The sequence below is a fragment of the Drosophila mojavensis genome, unplaced genomic scaffold (genome assembly GCF_018153725.1).
Source record: "Drosophila mojavensis isolate 15081-1352.22 unplaced genomic scaffold, ASM1815372v1 contig_46, whole genome shotgun sequence".
Taxonomy (NCBI): domain Eukaryota; kingdom Metazoa; phylum Arthropoda; class Insecta; order Diptera; family Drosophilidae; genus Drosophila; species Drosophila mojavensis.
In genome coordinates this window covers 12,560-32,479 of record NW_025318869.1, presented here as the reverse complement: position 1 = coordinate 32,479, position 19,920 = coordinate 12,560, and the positions used below count along the sequence as shown (strand labels likewise).

The window sequence follows — 19,920 nt, the reverse complement described above, 5'->3', positions numbered from 1 at the left end:
TAATAGTCAATCTAACACTGCATCTGCTCTAAACAAGAGTTAATTGCATACTAACTACAATGTACGCGAGCCGGCGGATTAAGCTGAGCCGGTGCGTGGGTGAAAGAGACAACGCAAAAGGGAGAGCGTGATCTCCGTTACAAATTCTCTTACATGATAACATATTCTATGAACTGCCGCTCTTAATTACAATGAAGCGATGATTGCTGAGCCCAACATCCTCCCCCCGTTGAAGACTTAGTCTTCAACAGAATCCTTAAGGGGCAGCAAGCACAGCTTATTTGTAGCTCTTCTTATCTCGCCAACTTCAGTTTTTAGTAGGGCTACCCGTGCAACGCCATCACTTCCAGGGATAAGTTCGATTATTCTGGCTAGTGGCCACTTAAGTGAAGGTAGATTCTCATCCTTCACAAGAACTATGTTGCCAACAGCCAAGCCAGGTTTGGAGGTTCTCCATTTCGCTCGCTGTTGTAACAAGTTGAGATATTCGTCCCGCCAACGAGTCCAGAACACCTGCTGGAGATAGCTTACGCGCTGCCAAGCATCCAAACGATTAAAATTGAGCCCTGTCAGGTTTGGCTCACTGAAGGACGAAGGAGGGCCACCGTTGAGGAAGTGCGCAGGAGTCAACACGTCTATGTCTGATGGGTGCTCTGAAATCGAAACTAAAGGGCGTGAATTAACGACAGCAGCGATGTTGCAAACCAGTGTGCGAAGCTCATCGTAAGTTAGGACGGAGGACCCAACACATCGGTAAAAATGATGCTTCGCTGTCTTCACTGCAGCCTCCCACAAGCCACCAAAGTGAGGTGATCGTGGAGGGATGAAATGCCATTCGATTGAGTCTGCCAAACAGAAATCCTTCACAGCCTTCTGGTGGGTGTCTGACAGAAATAGACGCTTCAACTCCTGAAGCTGATTGCGGGCACCAAGAAAGTTTGTGGCGTTATCCGACCAGATTTGACTTGGCCTTCCTCTGGTGCATATGAAACGTTGAAGTGCATGCAAAAATGCCGCGGTAGTTAAATCCTTGACTAACTCCAACCAAATAGCCTTCGTAGCAAAACAAATAAACACACAAACGTAGCATTTCACAGGCGCCTTGTTTCGTGCCTCAGGCTTGTAAAAGAAGGGTCCGCAAAAGTCGACTCCAGTCACTCAAAGACCCGATAGCCGTCGACTCGATCCTTGGGTAAATCTGCTATTATGTGTTCAACGAGTCGAGGCCTTGCACGAAAGCAAATTACGCATCTCTGAATTACACTGGCTACAGTTTTTCTACCTCCAATTGGCCAACCAACGCTAGCACTGCTCGGGGACCAGCGTGCAAGTTTCGCTGATGGAAATGCATTATGATGGCTCTAGTTACTGGATGAACTTTGGGCAAAATAATTGGATGGCGACTATCGAAATTTAAAGTTGAGTTTTTGAGACGACCATCGACACGTAGCAGCCCAATCTCATCAAGGAACGGTGACAGCGAGGCTAGACTGCTGGATGACGGAACCATTCCTTTATTTCGAAGAGCATTTATGTCGTCTGAGAGATGTGTTCGTTGAATCATTCCTAACAGTATATGAGTGCCGTTCCGGATGTCTGCTAGGGTTATTCCTGGACCATGACTTTTTTTAATAAACTTTGATACGTATGCAAACGTACGCTGCAAGCGGCCGAAAGAATTCACAAACTTGCAGTCCATAGAGACATCATGGACTGCGTCCTTTACAAGAAGCACAGTTCTTCGACGCTCAATTGAAGTTCTTTCTGGAAGTGCTGAGACTGGCCACTGAGATCTGGGCTTACAGAGGAAACCTGGACCGTTGAACCAATGTACTGATGCATTTAAATCCGAGGGCAATGCACCCCGAGATAATATATCCGCGGGATTCAGTGTTGTAGGTATATAGTGCCATTCCATTGCTGATGTGAGATCTTGTATCGTGGCGATGCGATTTGAAACAAAAACGTTAAATCGTCCGGGCTCGTCATTGATCCAAGAAAGCGCAACAGTAGAGTCAGACCAACAATGAAACTCGCCTGCGAAAATGCCTAAGCGAGCCACTTCATTCATTAGACGCGCAAGCAACTCTGCCCCCGCATAGTTCCAGCTTGGGAACCGTGAGCGTTTTTAGAGGCGCAACTCGAGACTTAGAGCAAAGCAACCTGCTGATGGTATGCTGACCTCTGGATACAATATAAATGCAAGCTCCGTATGCCTCGATGCTGGCATCGCAGAATCCATGGACCTCAACCTTCGATCCTGGTATTAATGATAGCCTGGGAAATGCACTACTAAGACCATTGCCAAAGTTGCTGCAAATGTCTAGCCATGCAGTGTGACATGCAGACGGGAGACTCTCATCCCAATCAAGTTTATGCCTCCAGAGTTGTTGCAAGAAGATTTTAGCTTTCGTTATTACTGGGCCGACCAGGCCGAGGGGATCATAAAACCTAGCAATAGACGAGAGAACAGAGCGCCTGGAGGGCTTAGAGGCTGAATTCAGGGCTAGATATGAGAAAAGAAGTTGATCAGATGCCGGATCCCATGCAAGGCCAAGTGTCTTTGTAATGTCGCTGCCATCATTGAACCTAATGAGCGATTCCTTGTCGCAGTCTGTTACGCCGTCCAGTACCATGGGATGGCTTGAACACCACTTCCTCAATTTAAACTTCCCACATGCCAAGATTCCAGCTGTCTCTTGCATAACAAGTCTTGCTTCTTCGACTGAATTTCCTCCACTAATCAAATCATCAACATAGAAATCGCGAAGCAGTACGTCGGACCCGACTGGGAATGCGTTCCTTTCATCTACGGCAAGCTGATGCATGGCGCGCACAGACAAAAATGACGCTGGTTTTGTTCCATATGTTACCGTATCAAGCCTGAAAACTTCCAACTCATCATCTGGCGAATTCCTCCATAAAATGCATTGTAGATAGCTGTCCGGCTCAGGTACTTTCACGCAACGATACATTTTGCAAATATCGCCGGTGAGTGCAACTGGATAAGATCGGAAGCGCAATAATATGTCGACTAATTTTGGCTGAATGACGGGACCTGACATTAGAATGTCATTCAACGAATGCCCAGTTGTTGTAGATGCAGATCCATCAAAGACGACGCGAAGCTTGGTAGTTGTGCTATCATCCTTCAGAACGCAGTGATGAGGAAGAAAATATCTGCATAGATGGAATGAATTTAGAGGAACGCGTGACATGTGACCAAGTTCAAGATACTCTTTCAGAAATGCTGAGTATTGAGACTTTATATGCGGCAAACGACTCAATTTCTTCTCCAAATTGAGAAACCGATGTCGCGCTTGCTCATAAGAATCTCCAAGAAGCTCGCAACTAAGCTTAACAGGCAGGCGTACTGTATATTGGCCACTAGCCAATCGATTGTAATGCCTCGCAAAATGCGCTTCGCAGTCTGAGTCTTCCTTGCTGAACCTTACAATGGAATCGCTGCAGCGCTCAACTTCCCAAAAGCGACGAACGAGACTGTCCAACTTGATATCAGCACAGGAGTCTGTAATCGGATCCAAAGGCGTCTTTGAAGCTATTAGCACGGAGTTGTGGTTGCGAGCCTCGCCACCTGATACAACCCAACCAAGACGAGTCTTCTGTAACAATGGAAGTCCAGGCATCAACTTGATTTGTCCCACACAGAGCAAATCATAAAACAGGCTAGCTCCGATAAGCAGATCTACTACGTTGCTCGTATTCACATTAGAACTGGGCTGCCTGCCAGTTATATTTGTAGCTACCATAGCCGTTATGCTAGTTGTATATTCAGATGCATGAGCTTGAAGAGTGAGGCAAATGCTGCTGCCATCCATGGCAACATTGGAGTCGCCTACGCCGCATACAGATGCCACCGATTTTGTTCTCTTAAGTTGCAGGAGATTCGCAAATCTGGCTGTAATGAGATGTAGTTGAGAGCCTGAATCTAAAAGTGCACGACAAGGAACAAGCTCGCCAAACCGATTCCTTGCCAGAACCACTGCGGTAGCCAGGAGCACAACATCGCTGTGCCGATCCTTGGATAAGAGAGTAGTGGCTGGTGCTGAGGGCTGAGGGATGGTCTGTACTCTTGATGTTGAAGATTGTTGATGGGGCGGAATTGCTGCCTGCGATGTGCTGGAGTGGCCGAGATGAAGAAGCGTATGATGCTTGACTCCACAGACCCGACAACTGCGCGAGCCACATTGTCGCGACTGATGACCTCCCTTGAGACAATTCAAACATAAGCCAGCCTTTCGGACCTCATTCAGGCGAAGACTAGGAGACAAGTTTGCGAATCTTGGGCATTTGTAGATTGTGTGCTCAAGATCATTACAAAAATTGCAACTGTGAGTACTGTGGCCGGTTACGAGAAATGCTGATCTACTGGTAGCAACCTTACTGCAAGAATTCATCGGCTTACTTGACGAATAGTTTGTAAGAGCAAATTTCATCGATTCCAAAGTACGGCAACGAAGCTCAAGAAATGAGGAGACTTCTTCATATCTGGGTATCTGAAGAGCCGTCTCTGAGTTGTCCAATTTCTCTTCCCATTTAGCTTGTGAGGCCTCATCAAGCTTCTGTAGCAATATCTGAGCAATCATGGCACTGGCTATCTGCTCTGTTGTGCCCAGACTACTGAGCGCACGCATATGGACATTGAAGCTGTCAGATAGTTCACGCAGCTTTCGGTTTTCATATCTCTGCTTCAATAAATTTATGGCAATTGTATAATTATCATTAGAAATTTCCAAAGAGCGAACCGTATCCAACGCTGCGCCATCGAGGCAGGACCGGAGGTGCTGAAGTCTTTCCATATTGCTGATTTCTGGCCGACTTTCAATGATTGTAGAAAACATTGAGTAGAAATCAGCCCAATTAGCATATCCACCGCTGAACGTAGGTAACTTTAATGGCGGCAACGCAGGTGCAGCCTGCAATCTGGGAGCGGATGCGCGAGGAGGGTCACTTGGACGACTAAACGTGGAACTATGATGCACTTGAGCAGTACGACTTTGCACTTCGGACATTATTGTTGACTGCATGACCATTATTAAATCATCAAAGTCAGTGCGCAAATTGCTGGACATCTCAGTAAATTCGAGCTCCTCTAGACTTTCATGGGCCTTGCTAAAGGAGTGGCTTAGCTTGTCGATATGCTCCAGTAGAACATTTAGAGTGCTGTCACTGTGATCGGCAAGAGCATCTGAATCGACCTTGGATTGTAGCTTTTTTACGCGTTCAAACACCGACTGTACCTTGAGCTTATAAAACCGCACGCGATCTTCGGGAGCAACTGCACTAGCATCTAAATTCGCCATGACGAGTACAGCAAGAGCAACACGATAGAGTTCAAAGTCGTTGGTGCGAGCGCGATTGCAAGAGTAAGTAAATGTATATATGCTATAGCGCAGACACAAACTTGGAATAAGTCGTATTTGTCGAGCAGAGTACTTGCAACTTTAATAAACTGGCAAAGAATTATATTATGGTACTCAAATAATATACACGTATGAATTGTTGCACACCGGTACGATTATTATGGACGCGCTCGTATCGCAGCCGTGGCGAAAAAGTGCAATGTCAACGAAGAATAACGGCAAGCATGTAATTACACTGTGCTTATGCAAACTTAATCACTTATAGATTGAAGCTATAGAACACGCAGTCACTAACCATAGACATAGTTCAGAAATTAGCTGATTCTTTATTAGATTGTCATTTGCAGAAGTTTTCGCATGTGTACTACTTTTACGGGCGCCAGTGTATTGCAGACCGAACGAAAGAGTGTCTGGCGAATTGGCAAAGTAACGGCACGCAACTAATCGCTATATACACTGCTTATGTTCACGGGTGTATGTATGTATGTGATGCTGTCAATATATATATGCAAATATGTAGAAAGAAACGAAAATATCACGTCGGGGTCACCAAATGTTGAGCTATCGAGATTTTTCGAATAGCTTTAATTTATTAAACGATTGAATTTACTTAGTGATTAGTTTATTAGCGATTATTAGAGTTTACAGAGTTTATGTGATAGACGCGAGCAAGCGACTAGGCTGTCGTGCTGTCCGCTACTATGTTTGTAATAGTCAATCTAACACTGCATCTGCTCTAAACAAGAGTTAATTGCATACTAACTACAATGTACGCGAGCCGGCGGATTAAGCTGAGCCGGTGCGTGGGTGAAAGAGACAACGCAAAAGGGAGAGCGTGATCTCCGTTACAAATTCTCTTACATGATAACATATTCTATGAACTGCCGCTCTTAATTACAATGAAGCGATGATTGCTGAGCCCAACACAGAAATTAATTAAATTATGCAAACATATGATGGAAAATTAGAAAAAGCGCTGCAGTGTGTGCAACATTATACAAATTTAATTGTTGAATGATTTAATTTCCAGACGTACAATCTTAATGAAACTTTCAGTGCGTAATCATATTGTGAAAATGTATGTACATTTTAAAGCACACGTCTCTAGTACTTGAAATACGCCTTTTACAAAGGTGATGGTGAGGAGTGGATATAGAGGTGGGGGTAAATTACAACAAAAATCGAAGTAAAATATATATAAGTCTACATTTGAAATTTGCAAGCTCTAGCTCTAAAGGTGTAGGAGATATAATTAAATAACTAGCTTTCGATAAGGCTTTTGATCGATAAAAAAATATCGGGAGTAGTTATCGATATAAAAAGAAAAACTTGATATGCGCGTGATATACACGGACCTAGGAAAAAAATTCAAGTCTCTAACGGACAGGGCCAAATCGACTCAGCTCGTCGCCCTGATCAAGAATATATATACTTTGTGGGGTCTGCCACGCCTCCTTCTGCCTGTTACATACTTTTAACAAAACCATTATACCCTGATTTCCCATTTTCAATAGGTTCAGGGTATAAAAATTGCAATAGAGAAAATAATTTATAAATTCTGCAATCATATGATAGAAAATCAGATAAAACAAAGCGTTTAGATATTTTGTTGCTTTGATAACAGAAAATTTTAAGTTATTCAGCATTCTATTAGTAAATATTGCAATAGAGATATTAATTGAATAATTATGCAACATATGATGTCAATCAGAAAAAGAAAAGCGTTTTACTATTTTGTTGCTTTGATAACAGAATATTGAATATTATGTTGTTTTGATAACAGAAAATGTTAATGCCAGATCCCATTAACATGAATTGCTCCACGCTCACCACATACTGTTATGTTATTAACAGTACTATGTTAATAACATAACCCAGTTCTCCTACTGGTTCGCGGTACCACTAACCAGAGAGCACATAGATGAGACAACTAGTGTAAAGCGTTTTGCACACTTACCCAGTGGCGACGACCTGAATGAGGTCTGTTGAAATAATGCATTACATACGACAAAAAAGTAATGCATTACCTATGAACATTTTTTTCAGCGCATTTGTAATGTACAAAATAAAAAGTTCTACTCATACGACAGAATCGAGCTCTTGTCAACTTCGTTTCTGTATGCCCCTTCCCCGCTGACCAATAAACGATTTTCGTCTTTCGTTGCGTCGCGACGAAATCGCCGAATTTCGTTTTGGACTTTACCGTTTTTTGCATGGAATGCGTGCCTTCTTTCGTTTGGTTTTTTTGTCTATGCCTATTCCTTTTGTGTGTATAGTGTTAATGAGTGTAAATACAAGTTCAAAAATGCATATGTGTGATGATTTCTGTTTTCGTTTTACCCGCCGCGGCGCGTCACTTTTCTGATATTGTTGAGCTGTGCGGACGTAAATTTAAAGGGAAGTATCTGGTATGTATAAATCATCTTACATGTATTTTTAATGACAAAAAAAATTAATATTGTTTAATTTACAGATGCTATAAAAACCGAAGGGTCCACTAAGAGGACCTATATAAGTACAATAAGAAACTGCTTTCGGGTCCAGAAAGGTCGACTGGAAAAGCAGAAGTTCGATAATAAGGACAAACTAGATAATAAGGCATAGCTTTAGATTTAGATTTAGATAGATAAGACTATACATTTATTTATAGATATTTAGAAATAATAAATAATAATTTTTAAAAATTAAAACAAAAAAATACTACATTACTCAAGCGTTTCTATCTTTCAATTAGTAATCAATTATTTCTCCAATTACATTGCATTAAGAAGTAAGCCATTTTATATAGTGGGAAAATGGGTTGCAGGTATATTGTGTTGTAATGTACGCACATTACTAACCCATAAGCGATTTTGAAAATGTATAGGGCGTTTTCTTCAGGTTGCGGAATTTCTACATTACAATATTTAAAAAGTATACGCATGGGTAATGGAGAGCCGAAGGAAACTTCGTCACCTCATTACTTTCTGCATTACAAAATTCAATAATTTCATGCACCCGGGAGAAAAAGCGGCCATTCCTTAAAAAAGTAAGGCAGCTTGTAATCGATCTTTTCATGCACACAGGCGACAAGTAATCCATGAGTAATGGACAAAATAATGGGCATTTCCGCCACTGGGTATTTTCGAGCGTAATCTCCCAGACACTTCGTATTTGCTCGGCTCTTCGCTTTTAGGGTTCAGGCTACGAAAATATGGGAGGTCAAAATCATTCGTCTTCATGCGCTCGACCGAGATGGTCGACTATTGAACAAAAGAACCGTCTATGCTCAATTTTTTTTCTTGCTCTCTCTCTCTCTCTGCTTTTTACTCTCTCAAATGTATATATGTATGTGTGCATGTGAGCACAAGCAGCAGCCCACAAAAATTGAAATTTCTTCGCTGCGAGAACCCATGCCTTCCCTTCTGTGTGAAGAGTATACCGAACTTTTCAAACCGTTTGTCATGCGTTTTCCTTATTATTTGTGGGAAGGGTATGAAAGCGTTGGTGCGCATCATGAAAATGTTTTCACGACGAGCATGCACACACACACTTACAGTATGCTGCATGTACTATGAACATTTGTATGCCTGTGTGCGAAGCTCTTTCTGCCTGTAGCAATTTTCAATCCCAGCATTTGCATTTGGTCGATCTTGTGAAGTGCTCACATACATATGTATGTATGTATGTATGTATGTATATATATTTGATTGTGTGTACATGGGAGGCGCTGCTCACAATTTTGGGATATAACTTGTAGAAGCACTTGTATGCCTGTGTGCCTTTACATGTGCGTGTGTGTATGTGTTTGTATGTATGCATGGGAGATGAACATTGGCGTGTGCCTCACTCAACTTAGAATGGTGTGAACGATTTTGGGCTTTGATTAAAGAGGCGCGCTTTTGTTTAAGTACCTGTTTTGATTCAATGATCGTGGGTTTACCTATCAGAATGAATGTTTTTTAAAAATGTGGTACCTAAATGTTTTAAAAAAATGTGGTACCTGATTAATCCCAGTGGGCAAAATGGGATGTGTTTTTTTAACCCTTGCACTTGTGCATACATATGTAGGCCAATTTGACACCTTTTTAAAAAGATGAATACGTAAATAGGTCAAATTGATAATTTTTACAAAAATTTGGATTAATCAGGTACCACATTTTTTAAAAACATTTAGGTACCACATTTTTAAAAAACATTCATTCTGATAGGTAAACCCACGATCATTGAATCAAAACAGGTACTTAAACAAAAGCGCGCCTCTTTAATCAAAGCCCAAAATCGTTCACACCATTCTAAGTTGAGTGAGGCACACGCCAATGTTCATCTCCCATGCATACATACAAACACATACACACACGCACATGTAAAGGCACACAGGCATACAAGTGCTTCTACAAGTTATATCCCAAAATTGTGAGCAGCGCCTCCCATGCGTACACACAATCAAATGTATATACATACATACATACATACATATGTATGTGAGCACTTCACAAGATCGACCAAATGCAAATGCTGGGATTGAAAATTGCTACAGGCAGAAAGAGCTTCGCACACAGGCATACAAATGTTCATAGTACATGCAGCATACTGTAAGTGTGTGTGTGCATGCTCGTCGTGAAAACATTTTCATGATGCGCACCAACGCTTTCATACCCTTCCCACAAATAATAACGCAAACGCATGGCAAACGGCTTGAAGAGTTCGGAATACACTTCACTCAGAAGGGAAGACATGGGTTCTTGCTGGAAGAAATTCAATTTTGGAGCGCTACTTGTGCTCACATGCAGTACATAGTACATGTAGCAAAGGACAGTGTGTGTGCATGCTCGTCGGAAAACATTTTCATGATGCGCACCAACGCTTCATACCCTTCCCACAAATAATAAGGAAAACGCATGACAAACGGTTTGAAAAGTTCGGTATACTCTTCACACAGAAGGGAAGGCATGGGTTCTCGCAGCGAAGAAATTTCAATTTTTGTGGGCTGCTGCTTGTGCTCACATGCACACATACATATATACATTTGAGAGAGTAAAAAGCAGAGAGAGAGAGAGAGCAAGAAAAAAAATTGAGCATAGACGGTTCTTTTGTTCAATAGTCGACCATCTCGGTCGAGCGCATGAAGACGAATGATTTTGACCTCCCATATTTTCGTAGCCTGAACCCTAAAAGCGAAGAGCCGAGCAAATACGAAGTGTCTGGGAGATTACGCTCGAAAATAAGTGTGCAAAACGCTTTACACTAGTTGTCTCATCTATGTGCTCTCTGGTTAGTGGCGGTACTTAGCGCCCCGCGGAGTACTTCGTCTCCCCACAACTGGTCTCTTGCCTCACCTGGTATTGACACTTGTGTTTTGCATATGTCTTTACTAATGCTACGAGCAACACAGCTTTAATCTAAGAAATAAAGACGAGGAAATTACAAGCCGGTCTTTGTACTTATCGGCGACGCCACACACTCCAACATTTGGTCCTTCGAGCCGGATATCATCCACCTCCACATACACATCAGCATTCCGTCGGCCGTCGAGATAAGTACCCCATATTTGCGTATAGTAGTACATACATACATATATATACATATGTGAGAATACACGTCAGCCCCCAGCACAACAGACACCGTACTGGGTCGAGCCCAATTGCCGTCGGCGAGCGTAATCCCAGCCGGATTGGCTGCGTGCTCGATCGGCCGGATTGGCGTCCGGCAATTGAGCTGCGGGTCTAATTGCAGGATAGCATTAATATGGAAATCGGATGTTTTCGAACAGATGGTCGCCGTGCAAACCTCTCCCGGACCCACGCTAGTGGCGGAAAGACCCATGGCCCTTGCCAATGAAGCATGGATCCGAGTAGTAGGGCTACACGGATCGATCAACGCCCTCACATCGAAATCCTTCTGGTCCGTTTGCACAATGACAATTGCCGTGGGCAGGATGCTAACGGCCTTGTGCTGCATCAGCGTGCTCAGCGGCGGCGTAACTTCCCTCGTGGTGGTGGATGCTGCCTGGTGGCGTCGTCCTTTGCGGGATCCTTTTTGTGGTGCAGGTGTCCCGGCGAGGGCGGAGGAGGTGGGCCCGCTGATAGGGGCTGCAGCGGGACGACATCGCTGTCGGCGACGAGCTCCAGGCAGATGCAGCAGCGTGTGATGGCTCTGGCCACACGTCTTGCATTTGGCCTTGCTCCGGCAGGATTGCCCGGAGTGCTGATGCGCCAGACAATTCGCGCAGTACTTATTAATTCGCACGGCGCGAAGACGTTTTTCGGCCGGAAGACCCAGAAAACGCCTGCACTTCCGCAGAGCGTGGACCCCTCTACACACGCGGCATCGGAAAGAGTTGATGCCAGGTGTCTCCACGGATTGAACAGCTGATGGCATAGCTGAAAAGGAGAGATGTGCGGGGTGGTAACTGGTGGAATTAGATGTACATACATGGTTAGTTGGACATCACAGCGGTGTTATCGTCCGTTGGTAGGATGACCAACTTATGGACGGGTCTACGGACAATGCCCCGGGAGGTGAGAATGTCCGCCACTCGGACCTTTCCATCATCTCCTGGGTGCGTGAGGTGGACACGGCCGATGACCATGTCGCCGACCTTCAAGTCACGTTGTGCGAATTGCCATTTGAGGATTTGCATCGTGAGGTCGGACTGAAGGACCGGGCCTGGGTGAAGAATATCATTCAGGCTCTTCCCATTGGAAGATGGGCACGATGCATTGAACACCACCCTCACTTTGGTGGTGGTGCACTGGCCTCATATGACCCAAGTCGAGATACTCTTGCAGGATAGCTTCGTATTCGGCTTTGAGTGTCGGATTCTTGGACAACCTGCTCTCATTTTTGAGAAACTGCCCCAGAGCGATGGATCGCGAATGACCTAAGTCAGGGTGATCCGGATTTTTGAACGGGCGAGTCACGACATAGGAGCCAGACTTGTCTCTCCGTGTGGTTCGGACAAAATTATCCTCACACGCAGAGTCCGGCTCACTGGCTACCTTGGGGAGATTCTCCACCTCCCAACATTTGGTAATGAGGTGGTCGAGTTTTTCATCGTGGAGAACGGTAACCCTAGTTGTTAAAGCGGAGATCGACTCTTGAGGCTTCTTAGTGACTGGACCCGTAAGAATCCAGCCAAAGATTGTCTCTTGGCCCATTAGTGATCCGCAGAGGTTGGGGTGGAAGCCCCCCTGAACGATCGATGGAAGGATATCCGCGCCTAAAAGAACGTCAATTTGAGCGCTCTTGAAGAAGAGTGGATCAGCTAATGGGATGTCGGGCAGATTGTTTAAGAGCTGTTGCGGAATGGGGTACGATGGCAGATTGCCGGAGAGTCGTGGGATGACCAAGGCTGAGGCCTCAATTCGAAGTCGAGGTTTCAGTGGAGTGCCGATGTGGAAGTCACAAAGCTTCGTTGATTTTGCTGCCACAGAGTGGCCTAGACCGGACACCTGCGTTTGCACGGATCGGAAAGGTAGCTTCATCAGACGGAATAATCGTTCGGAAATGAACGTCGCTTCGGACCCCGAGTCAATTAAAGCCCTGGCTGGATATGTGACCCCCAAGTGACATACATCAATTACAGCCGTACCCAGCAGGACCCCTGGAGTATCGGCCGTGAAATACGACTGCACATTACGAGGTACTTCGGACGTACCTGGAGTCACAGCGGCTCCGGACGAGGAGCTGGTTGCTGTGGAGCCTTCACGGTGAAGCAGTGTATTGTGCCTCCCCTTGCACTTGGCGCAATTGTGTATGCTAGTGCAGTCGCGCAGTTGGTGACCTTGAGCAAAGCAGTTCAGGCAAAGTTGCCTTCGCTTTATGTATGTCTCGCGCGCTGCCAAAGACATTTGGATGAAGCGAGGACACAGACGAACCGGATGGTTCTCTTTAGCACACAAGTCGCACTTTTTGGATTTGGAGTGGACTTGTGACTCGAAGGCATGGACTTTTTTGTGAGAGTTGCTGACCGTGGATTTCGGGTCTGAACCTGGGACTTTCGGGAGAGACCTATCACCTTCCATAGCCTCAAGCGCGCGAGCATGCTCGCTAATGAAGAGACTTACGTCTTTCCAGGCTGGGATGTCTGATTTTCGTGTTAAAGAATGCTCCCAGAGAGATCGAGTGTGTTCAGGTAACTTGGAAGTGCACAAGAACACAAGGATACAATCCCAGTTCTCCGTAGAGATTTGGGCTTGCTCGATGGCAGTGACACCGATGAATGTTGCCATGCAATTCTCTGAGAGCCGCGCCTGATTCCTTGGTGACTTTGGGGAGGTTGAGAAGGATCTTAAGCTGGCTGTTCACTAACAGTCGCTTGTTCTCGTACCGGTCACACAAGGCGTCCCAAGCTGATGCAAAGCCGTCATTCGTGAGCGGGCACTCGGCGACTAAGGCATTTGCATCATCTGCTGTCTTTGAGTTGAGGTGGAATAACTTTTCCACCGGAGTTAGGCGCGGATTCTGAATATAAATGGCAGTAAAAAGATCACGGAATGTTGGCCAGCGCAAGTAGTCGCCATGGAACACTTCCGTATCAACGGGTGGTAGACGACAGCCTCCAGACGAGGCGAAAGGAGCGGACATAGGAGCGGGCGGTGTACTCGATACGGAAAGTGCATCGATCTGTACACCCAGATGGGTCGTACACCGCTCGTAGACAGAGTAACAGTTGTCGAACTTGGCCTCCATGGCTTCAACTTCGCCACTGCTCGCCCCTTGGCTCAATGCTCTGGCACAGACCTTATACTGCTGCTCAGCATCATCCCATAATGCCTTGACACGGTCTCGGCGGATCTCGAAGGCCCGGAGCTGAGCCGCATGAGTGGCGTTAGAATCTCCGGGACCGTCGATGCGGGCTTCGAATTTTATGAGCCTATCCGCAGCAGCGATGAAATCGGACAGAGACATATTGACTGATGCTGCTGGCTTCGGACTGGACCGTGTAACGACCGGACTGCGCTTGAAAGTGCTGGTGGTCTGTGGTTTCCCGGACGGAATGGGAGATGCGGAAGCACTGCGCTTGATTAGACGGGAAGCAGGTATACTCAACTGCGCTCGGCTAGAACGATCGGACATGGAGGTGCGGAGGATTGGTTGACAGAACTCCCAACTAGAGAGAAGTTTACGAGCGAACGAGGATGAAAAATCTCAATGAAATCAACAGAATTGGCCTGGACGCCAAATGATTCAAAGAAACTGTAAGCAATTCAGAATAAATTGCGGGTCACCTAAATCTGCTTGAGCAAATAAATAAAACACAAGAATGATCAAGTTGGTTGAATTAATTAGAATAAGTTAAGTTCGAGTTACTTAATTAGAATAAATTAAGTTGGAAGAAAAGGTTAATCAACTTAATTAGGATAAATTAAGTTGGATTTAGCTTGATTTGAAATTGAAAATAAGCAAAAAGAATATTTTGCTTGAGCTAATTAGAATAAATTAAGCTCGAGTTACTTAATTAGAATAAATTAAGTTTGAAGAAAAGGTTAATCAACTTAATTAGGATAAATTAAGTTGGATTTAGCTTGATTTGAAATTGAAAATAAGCAAAAAGAATATTTTGCTTGAGCTAATTAGAATAAATTAAGCTCGAGTTACTTAATTAGAATAAATTAAGTTGGAAGAAAAGGTTAATCAACTTAATTAGGATAAATTAAGTTGGATTTAGCTTGATTTGAAATCGAAAATAAGCAAAAAGAATACTTTGCTTGAGCTAATTAGAATAAATTAAGCTCGAGTTACTTAATTAGAATAAATTAAGTTCGAAGAAAAGGTTAATCAACTTAATTAGGATAAATTAAGTTGGATTTAGCTTGATTTGAAATTGAAAATAAGCAAAAAGAATATTTTGCTTGAGCTAATTAGAATAAATTAAGCTCGAGAATAAATTAAGTTTATTAGCTGTGCTTATTTTTAAATAAATAAACAAGGAAGTGAAAAGAAACAAAAAAAAAAAAAAAAATAAAAATCAATAAAGTAGTAATTAATCACCGAATATTCGTGCTATCAAGAACTATCGGCTCGCAAACAATAGTTGCGCGCTGCGATCTCTAATGAAACAAAGTATCGCCACGGAATTGTGGCGGCTGGCGATGAATATTGTTATCGGTATTTATGTGAAAACTTTTCTAAGTACGATCACTAGCATTTGCACACAGAACAACAGATAGAATATATTTATTATTTTTCTGCAAGTGTTATAAATCTGAATGTGTTTTGTTAATAAGTTAATTAATTATGTGTTAATTGTGTTGCTGCTCTATTTGTACATTCATATGGATATATGTATGTACATATCTTTACTACCTTATTTTTATATGTGGATGGCAGAGCAAAGCGGAGACACAATTAGCACACACACACGTATAAGAGTTAACATGCAAATATAAATATATGTATGTGTATAAATATAAAGATTTAAAATAAATTATAATAAAACGACAAGGATATGTTTTTTTCTGTTTTATCTTTATTTATTTTAATATATGTATATATGGTGCGGAATGTACAAACAGGTGTGCATATATATATGTGTATGTATATGCAATGGGAGCCTTGTATGTATGTACGTACATATATTGCAGCGAAATCGCAATTAAATATGTGCAATCGGACTATATGATTGGATTGAATGTTATGGTTGAGCTGCGACAAGACACAAAGGATATTGTGTATTATGTCTTAGCAAAACGGAAAGATTCGGAATATGTGAATATGCAACGGATTTGAAGGTTAGTGCATACATACATATATGTATGTATGTATGTATGGCTATGGACTTCACGTACCTGAATATATAAGAATATATATATTCAGATTTGTGTCTAATATATAAGAATATATATATTAGTGGGATGCAACTTGCACAAAGTACAAATATGTATATATACAAATATATATGGCGGAAATGTCGTATAACAAATGCCGGTATGCACTGACCTATGCAAGTTGCAGTGAAACGAAAAGCAATCAGTTACTTATCTCAGAACTCCCAAGAATCGCTGGTGGATGTGTTGATGATCTCCGGCTCGAAGGACCAAATGTTGTAGTGTGGAGTCTTGAAATAAGGACACGTAGTGGTGATTTTAAAAACTATTTTATTCGACACGCGCAAAATGGCGATGTTGGATATTCAAGTAGTTGCACAAGGAATCAGTGTAAGAAAAGTAATAATAGTAGAAGAAGTAGTACTTGGCGGAGGGCCAAGTACTGAGAGCAAGCGGTTATGCTATTAACAGAAAGCTGTTAATAGCATAATCGGGCTCTGTGGGGGAGGAGCAATCCTGTTAATGGGATCTGGCATTAACAATTCAAATATACATATTTCTCTATAACTATATGTATATTCCGATCAATATTTATTAAAACGAGAGAACAATATTCTTATAATATTAATTGTTTGATAAATTTATTTGCAATATTCTGCTGTTTAGCACATCCGCACACACTCATATACTAGTCGCCGGCTGCATAGTGACGTACATACATATGTATGTACGTACATACATACATACATGCTCCTCACTCTGAACTACTAAATAAAAAACCAATATCCTTTGTTGTTTTTTATAGTTTTATTTTTCAATTTAAGATAACTTATCCACCAAGCATAATTACTTCTACTTGTTTTATTTATTTTGAAACGAACTTTCGGTTTATCCCGATTCTAAGCTGGGCTAGTTTTAGCTGACTGTGGATTCGTGCCAACAAATTTATTTGTTGAAGCCCCTGCGATATTAATTAGTCACTTGTGAATTTAGGTTTTATAGCGTAAATGTATATTCTCTTAATAAGTTTGAAATGTACTTGTCACTTAAATTTATGCGGGTTCGTTGGTTGGCTTTAGCAAAGCACACCTACGAGCGCTGGTTCAACGTACTCCGGCTGGGAGAGTGTTGTGCAAAAACACGCTAGCTCACCGGGACGATTCGGGAAACGCCAGGATTTCGATCTGTAAACTCTGGCGGTTCGCTCAGATATACAGGCCTCTCCTACTATCCCACTCGTTCACAGCACAGCACTAGCTACGTTTCACTCACAAACACTTCTCTTGCGCACGGCTACGTGAACTTACTCAGATGTGCAGGCGTCACTTAAGCCGCTAATATGGACCGATGTCCTGATCGGTGCCGCTGATGATCCGCAAGGATTCCCTCTGGATGTCCTTGCTGTTCCCAAGGTGTCCTTGCTGTTCCCACGATGTCCAGGGAGTCCTGATTTACCACTCGCGTTGACTTTCGCTTGACTTTGGCACTTTCTTCGCGCACTTCGACTTTCACTTTATATCTTCTCTTCACTATAGTTTCGACCGCACCGTATGGAGCTGCTGGTGGCCTTTTATACCCCAGCCACAGGCCCTGCTTCGTGTGGTAACGGGGCCTGTTCGGCTCTGGAGCGGGGCCTTTCTGTTGCTCGTGCCCATAAAAACGGTAAAGTGGCGTGATCTGGGTGACGCCACTTTCCCGCCAAATTGCGTGGCAGCCTCCCATTGGCCGAAGTACCGTTGTTGCCATGCGAGTGAAAATGTTCACTGCTCGAACGGCACCTCGGCTAACGGTCCCCGATGATCGTCATGCGTGCGACGCGAACCCATTGCTGAATCTGTAGGAGCGAAAGCGACCGCCTCTAACAGGACTTTGACCCCTTCCAGTGCTCATACGTGTATACCTATATTGCTCCTCACACTCCCCTCTTCCTTCGGAAAAACACGAGACCATCGTGTTTGAATTTGGCGCCCGTCTCCGCTGCGTTGCTCCGTTTTGCGTCGCTCCATCCCTCAATGCTACTTTCTGCGCTGATCGCTGCTGTTAACGCTCTGTTAATGTTATCAGCTGCATTTTCCCCTTACCGCTGGCAATGCTGCATTCTGCCGGTAAGTGAATGGGGTTAATATTTTTATGTCTCCATAACATTTTAATAAAATCATTATTTTCAGGCTGGGCATCTTTTCCTCCATGCCCCTTGACCTGATGGCCTGCCGCTGCCAATGCCTACGCCGGGCGCTGCTGCAAAACTCGCCTCTCGATTTTGCAGCCCCCGGTGGCATTGCGCGAGGATCGGTTGACAAGCTTTTCCGACACCTGAAGACCCACAGCCGGTGGAGCCATCTGCGTGGCAGGCGTCTGTAGCCACACTCTCCAAGCAAGCAGCCACATGCCGACTGCATGCCCCGCATACATGATGGGCCGCCGCTGCCTCTGCCCACGCCGGACGCTCCTGCACAACTCACCTGTTGGTTCTGCAGTCCCCGGTGGCTTTGGCACCCGTGGGGCGGCCACCTGCATCACCATCTCCTTCGTCGTCCATGTTAGCAGCTGCCCTCCTGGATGCTGCTATGTCTCCGTTGCGGCACTGCAGACACATAATTGGATTGCTGTTTGGAGCTGGCCATATCGATGTCGTTCGCAACTGCCACCGGTGCCGAACTTTGACGCCGGCTGCTATTTTGCGGCTCACTCCTCATTCGCGCACAGCTCCAGCAAAGCCGCTGGCCAGTGCGCGAGGATCGGCCAACAAACCGCGCCTACGCCCCAGCACCGACAACCGGTTGGAATCGTCGCGTGGCAGGCATTGATGGTGACCCACTCTCACTCTCGGTCTTGCTGGTGTTGTGATTTCCTCGAGTGTAAACCCCGCGGGCTTCGGGGTGAGGGGCTCGCTCCACGTTATGATCACCTCGGCGCGGCGCTCCAGGCGACCCCCCAACACCTTTCCAGCGTAGCTGGCACTCACCCGAGGGGGCTCAGGCGCCTCTTCGTCGTCCGAGTCAGAGATGACGATGGTTTCGATCACCTCTTCCTCTTCGTCCTCGTCGCTGTCCACTATTAGGATGGGCTCACCGTCCTCCTCGTGCTCCTCGTCGCCGCTCGGCATCGTCTGGTGTGGCGTGGGTGGCCGTGGTGGGTGCCACAACGGTCGCGTCGGCGAGTATCTGCCGTTGCGCACGTAGCTGCTCACCAGCGTCTCATCCCACCGCTCCTCTTCCAGCTGCTCCCAGATTGGCGTCGGCATAGATGACGTCGCGAAATCGGGCGAGCCCACGGGCGAGCATGGCCGGCCCACGTCCTCGGCGTCGCTGGTCGGCGTTCCTCCGCTCGATCCCACGCTGGTCGAGCTGTCTGGCGACCACGAGCCCGATGTGGCCACGCTCGCCTCCTCGCTGGATGACGGCTCCAGCTCCAAGTAAGGCCGATGGCGTCGTAGCCGTCTCTTCGGCTGCCGGCGCGGGTGAAACGGCAGCCTCACCGGCGGCAGTCGCGCTCTACCGCGTCGTGCGCGTCGTCTGGGCACCGGTGTGTCCACCCTGCTCGCTCCTCGTGCCGCTCCAGCGTAGTCGCTGGCCAGCAACCGGGGATCGGCAGGGTGTACCCGGCCGATGCCCAGATCAAATTCGTTGAACACGGTGCGTCCACTCTCCATAATTATTTTCACCAAATAGGCCGAGCCAAAGCTCACCTGCCCATTTTATACCCATATGCTGCCGCGTCGCCGCTGCGTGGGCGACAGCATATAACGGGTCCTGTGTCCTCTGTTCAGCCCACTCTAGCTTTCC

At 45.0% G+C, this 19,920-nt stretch overlaps 1 protein-coding gene and 1 long non-coding RNA gene across 2 annotated transcripts; one reads left to right on the top strand and one right to left on the bottom strand.

The window, feature by feature from the left end:
• Window positions 1–237: 237 nt before the first annotated feature.
• Window positions 238–5,324, bottom strand: LOC122757320. Its single transcript, XM_044009143.1, has 2 exons — window positions 3,456–5,324; window positions 238–915 (listed from the first exon to the last, which is right to left on the bottom strand). The coding sequence occupies exons 1-2, from the start codon at window positions 5,322–5,324 to the stop codon at window positions 238–240; spliced, it is 2,547 nt and encodes an 848-aa protein (XP_043865078.1).
• Window positions 5,325–7,282: 1,958 nt separating this feature from the next.
• Window positions 7,283–8,480, top strand: LOC122757321. The gene is made up of 2 exons (XR_006357313.1): window positions 7,283–7,792; window positions 7,858–8,480. It is a non-coding gene; the product is annotated as an uncharacterized LOC122757321 (long non-coding RNA).
• The last annotated feature ends 11,440 nt before the right edge of the window (window positions 8,481–19,920 follow it).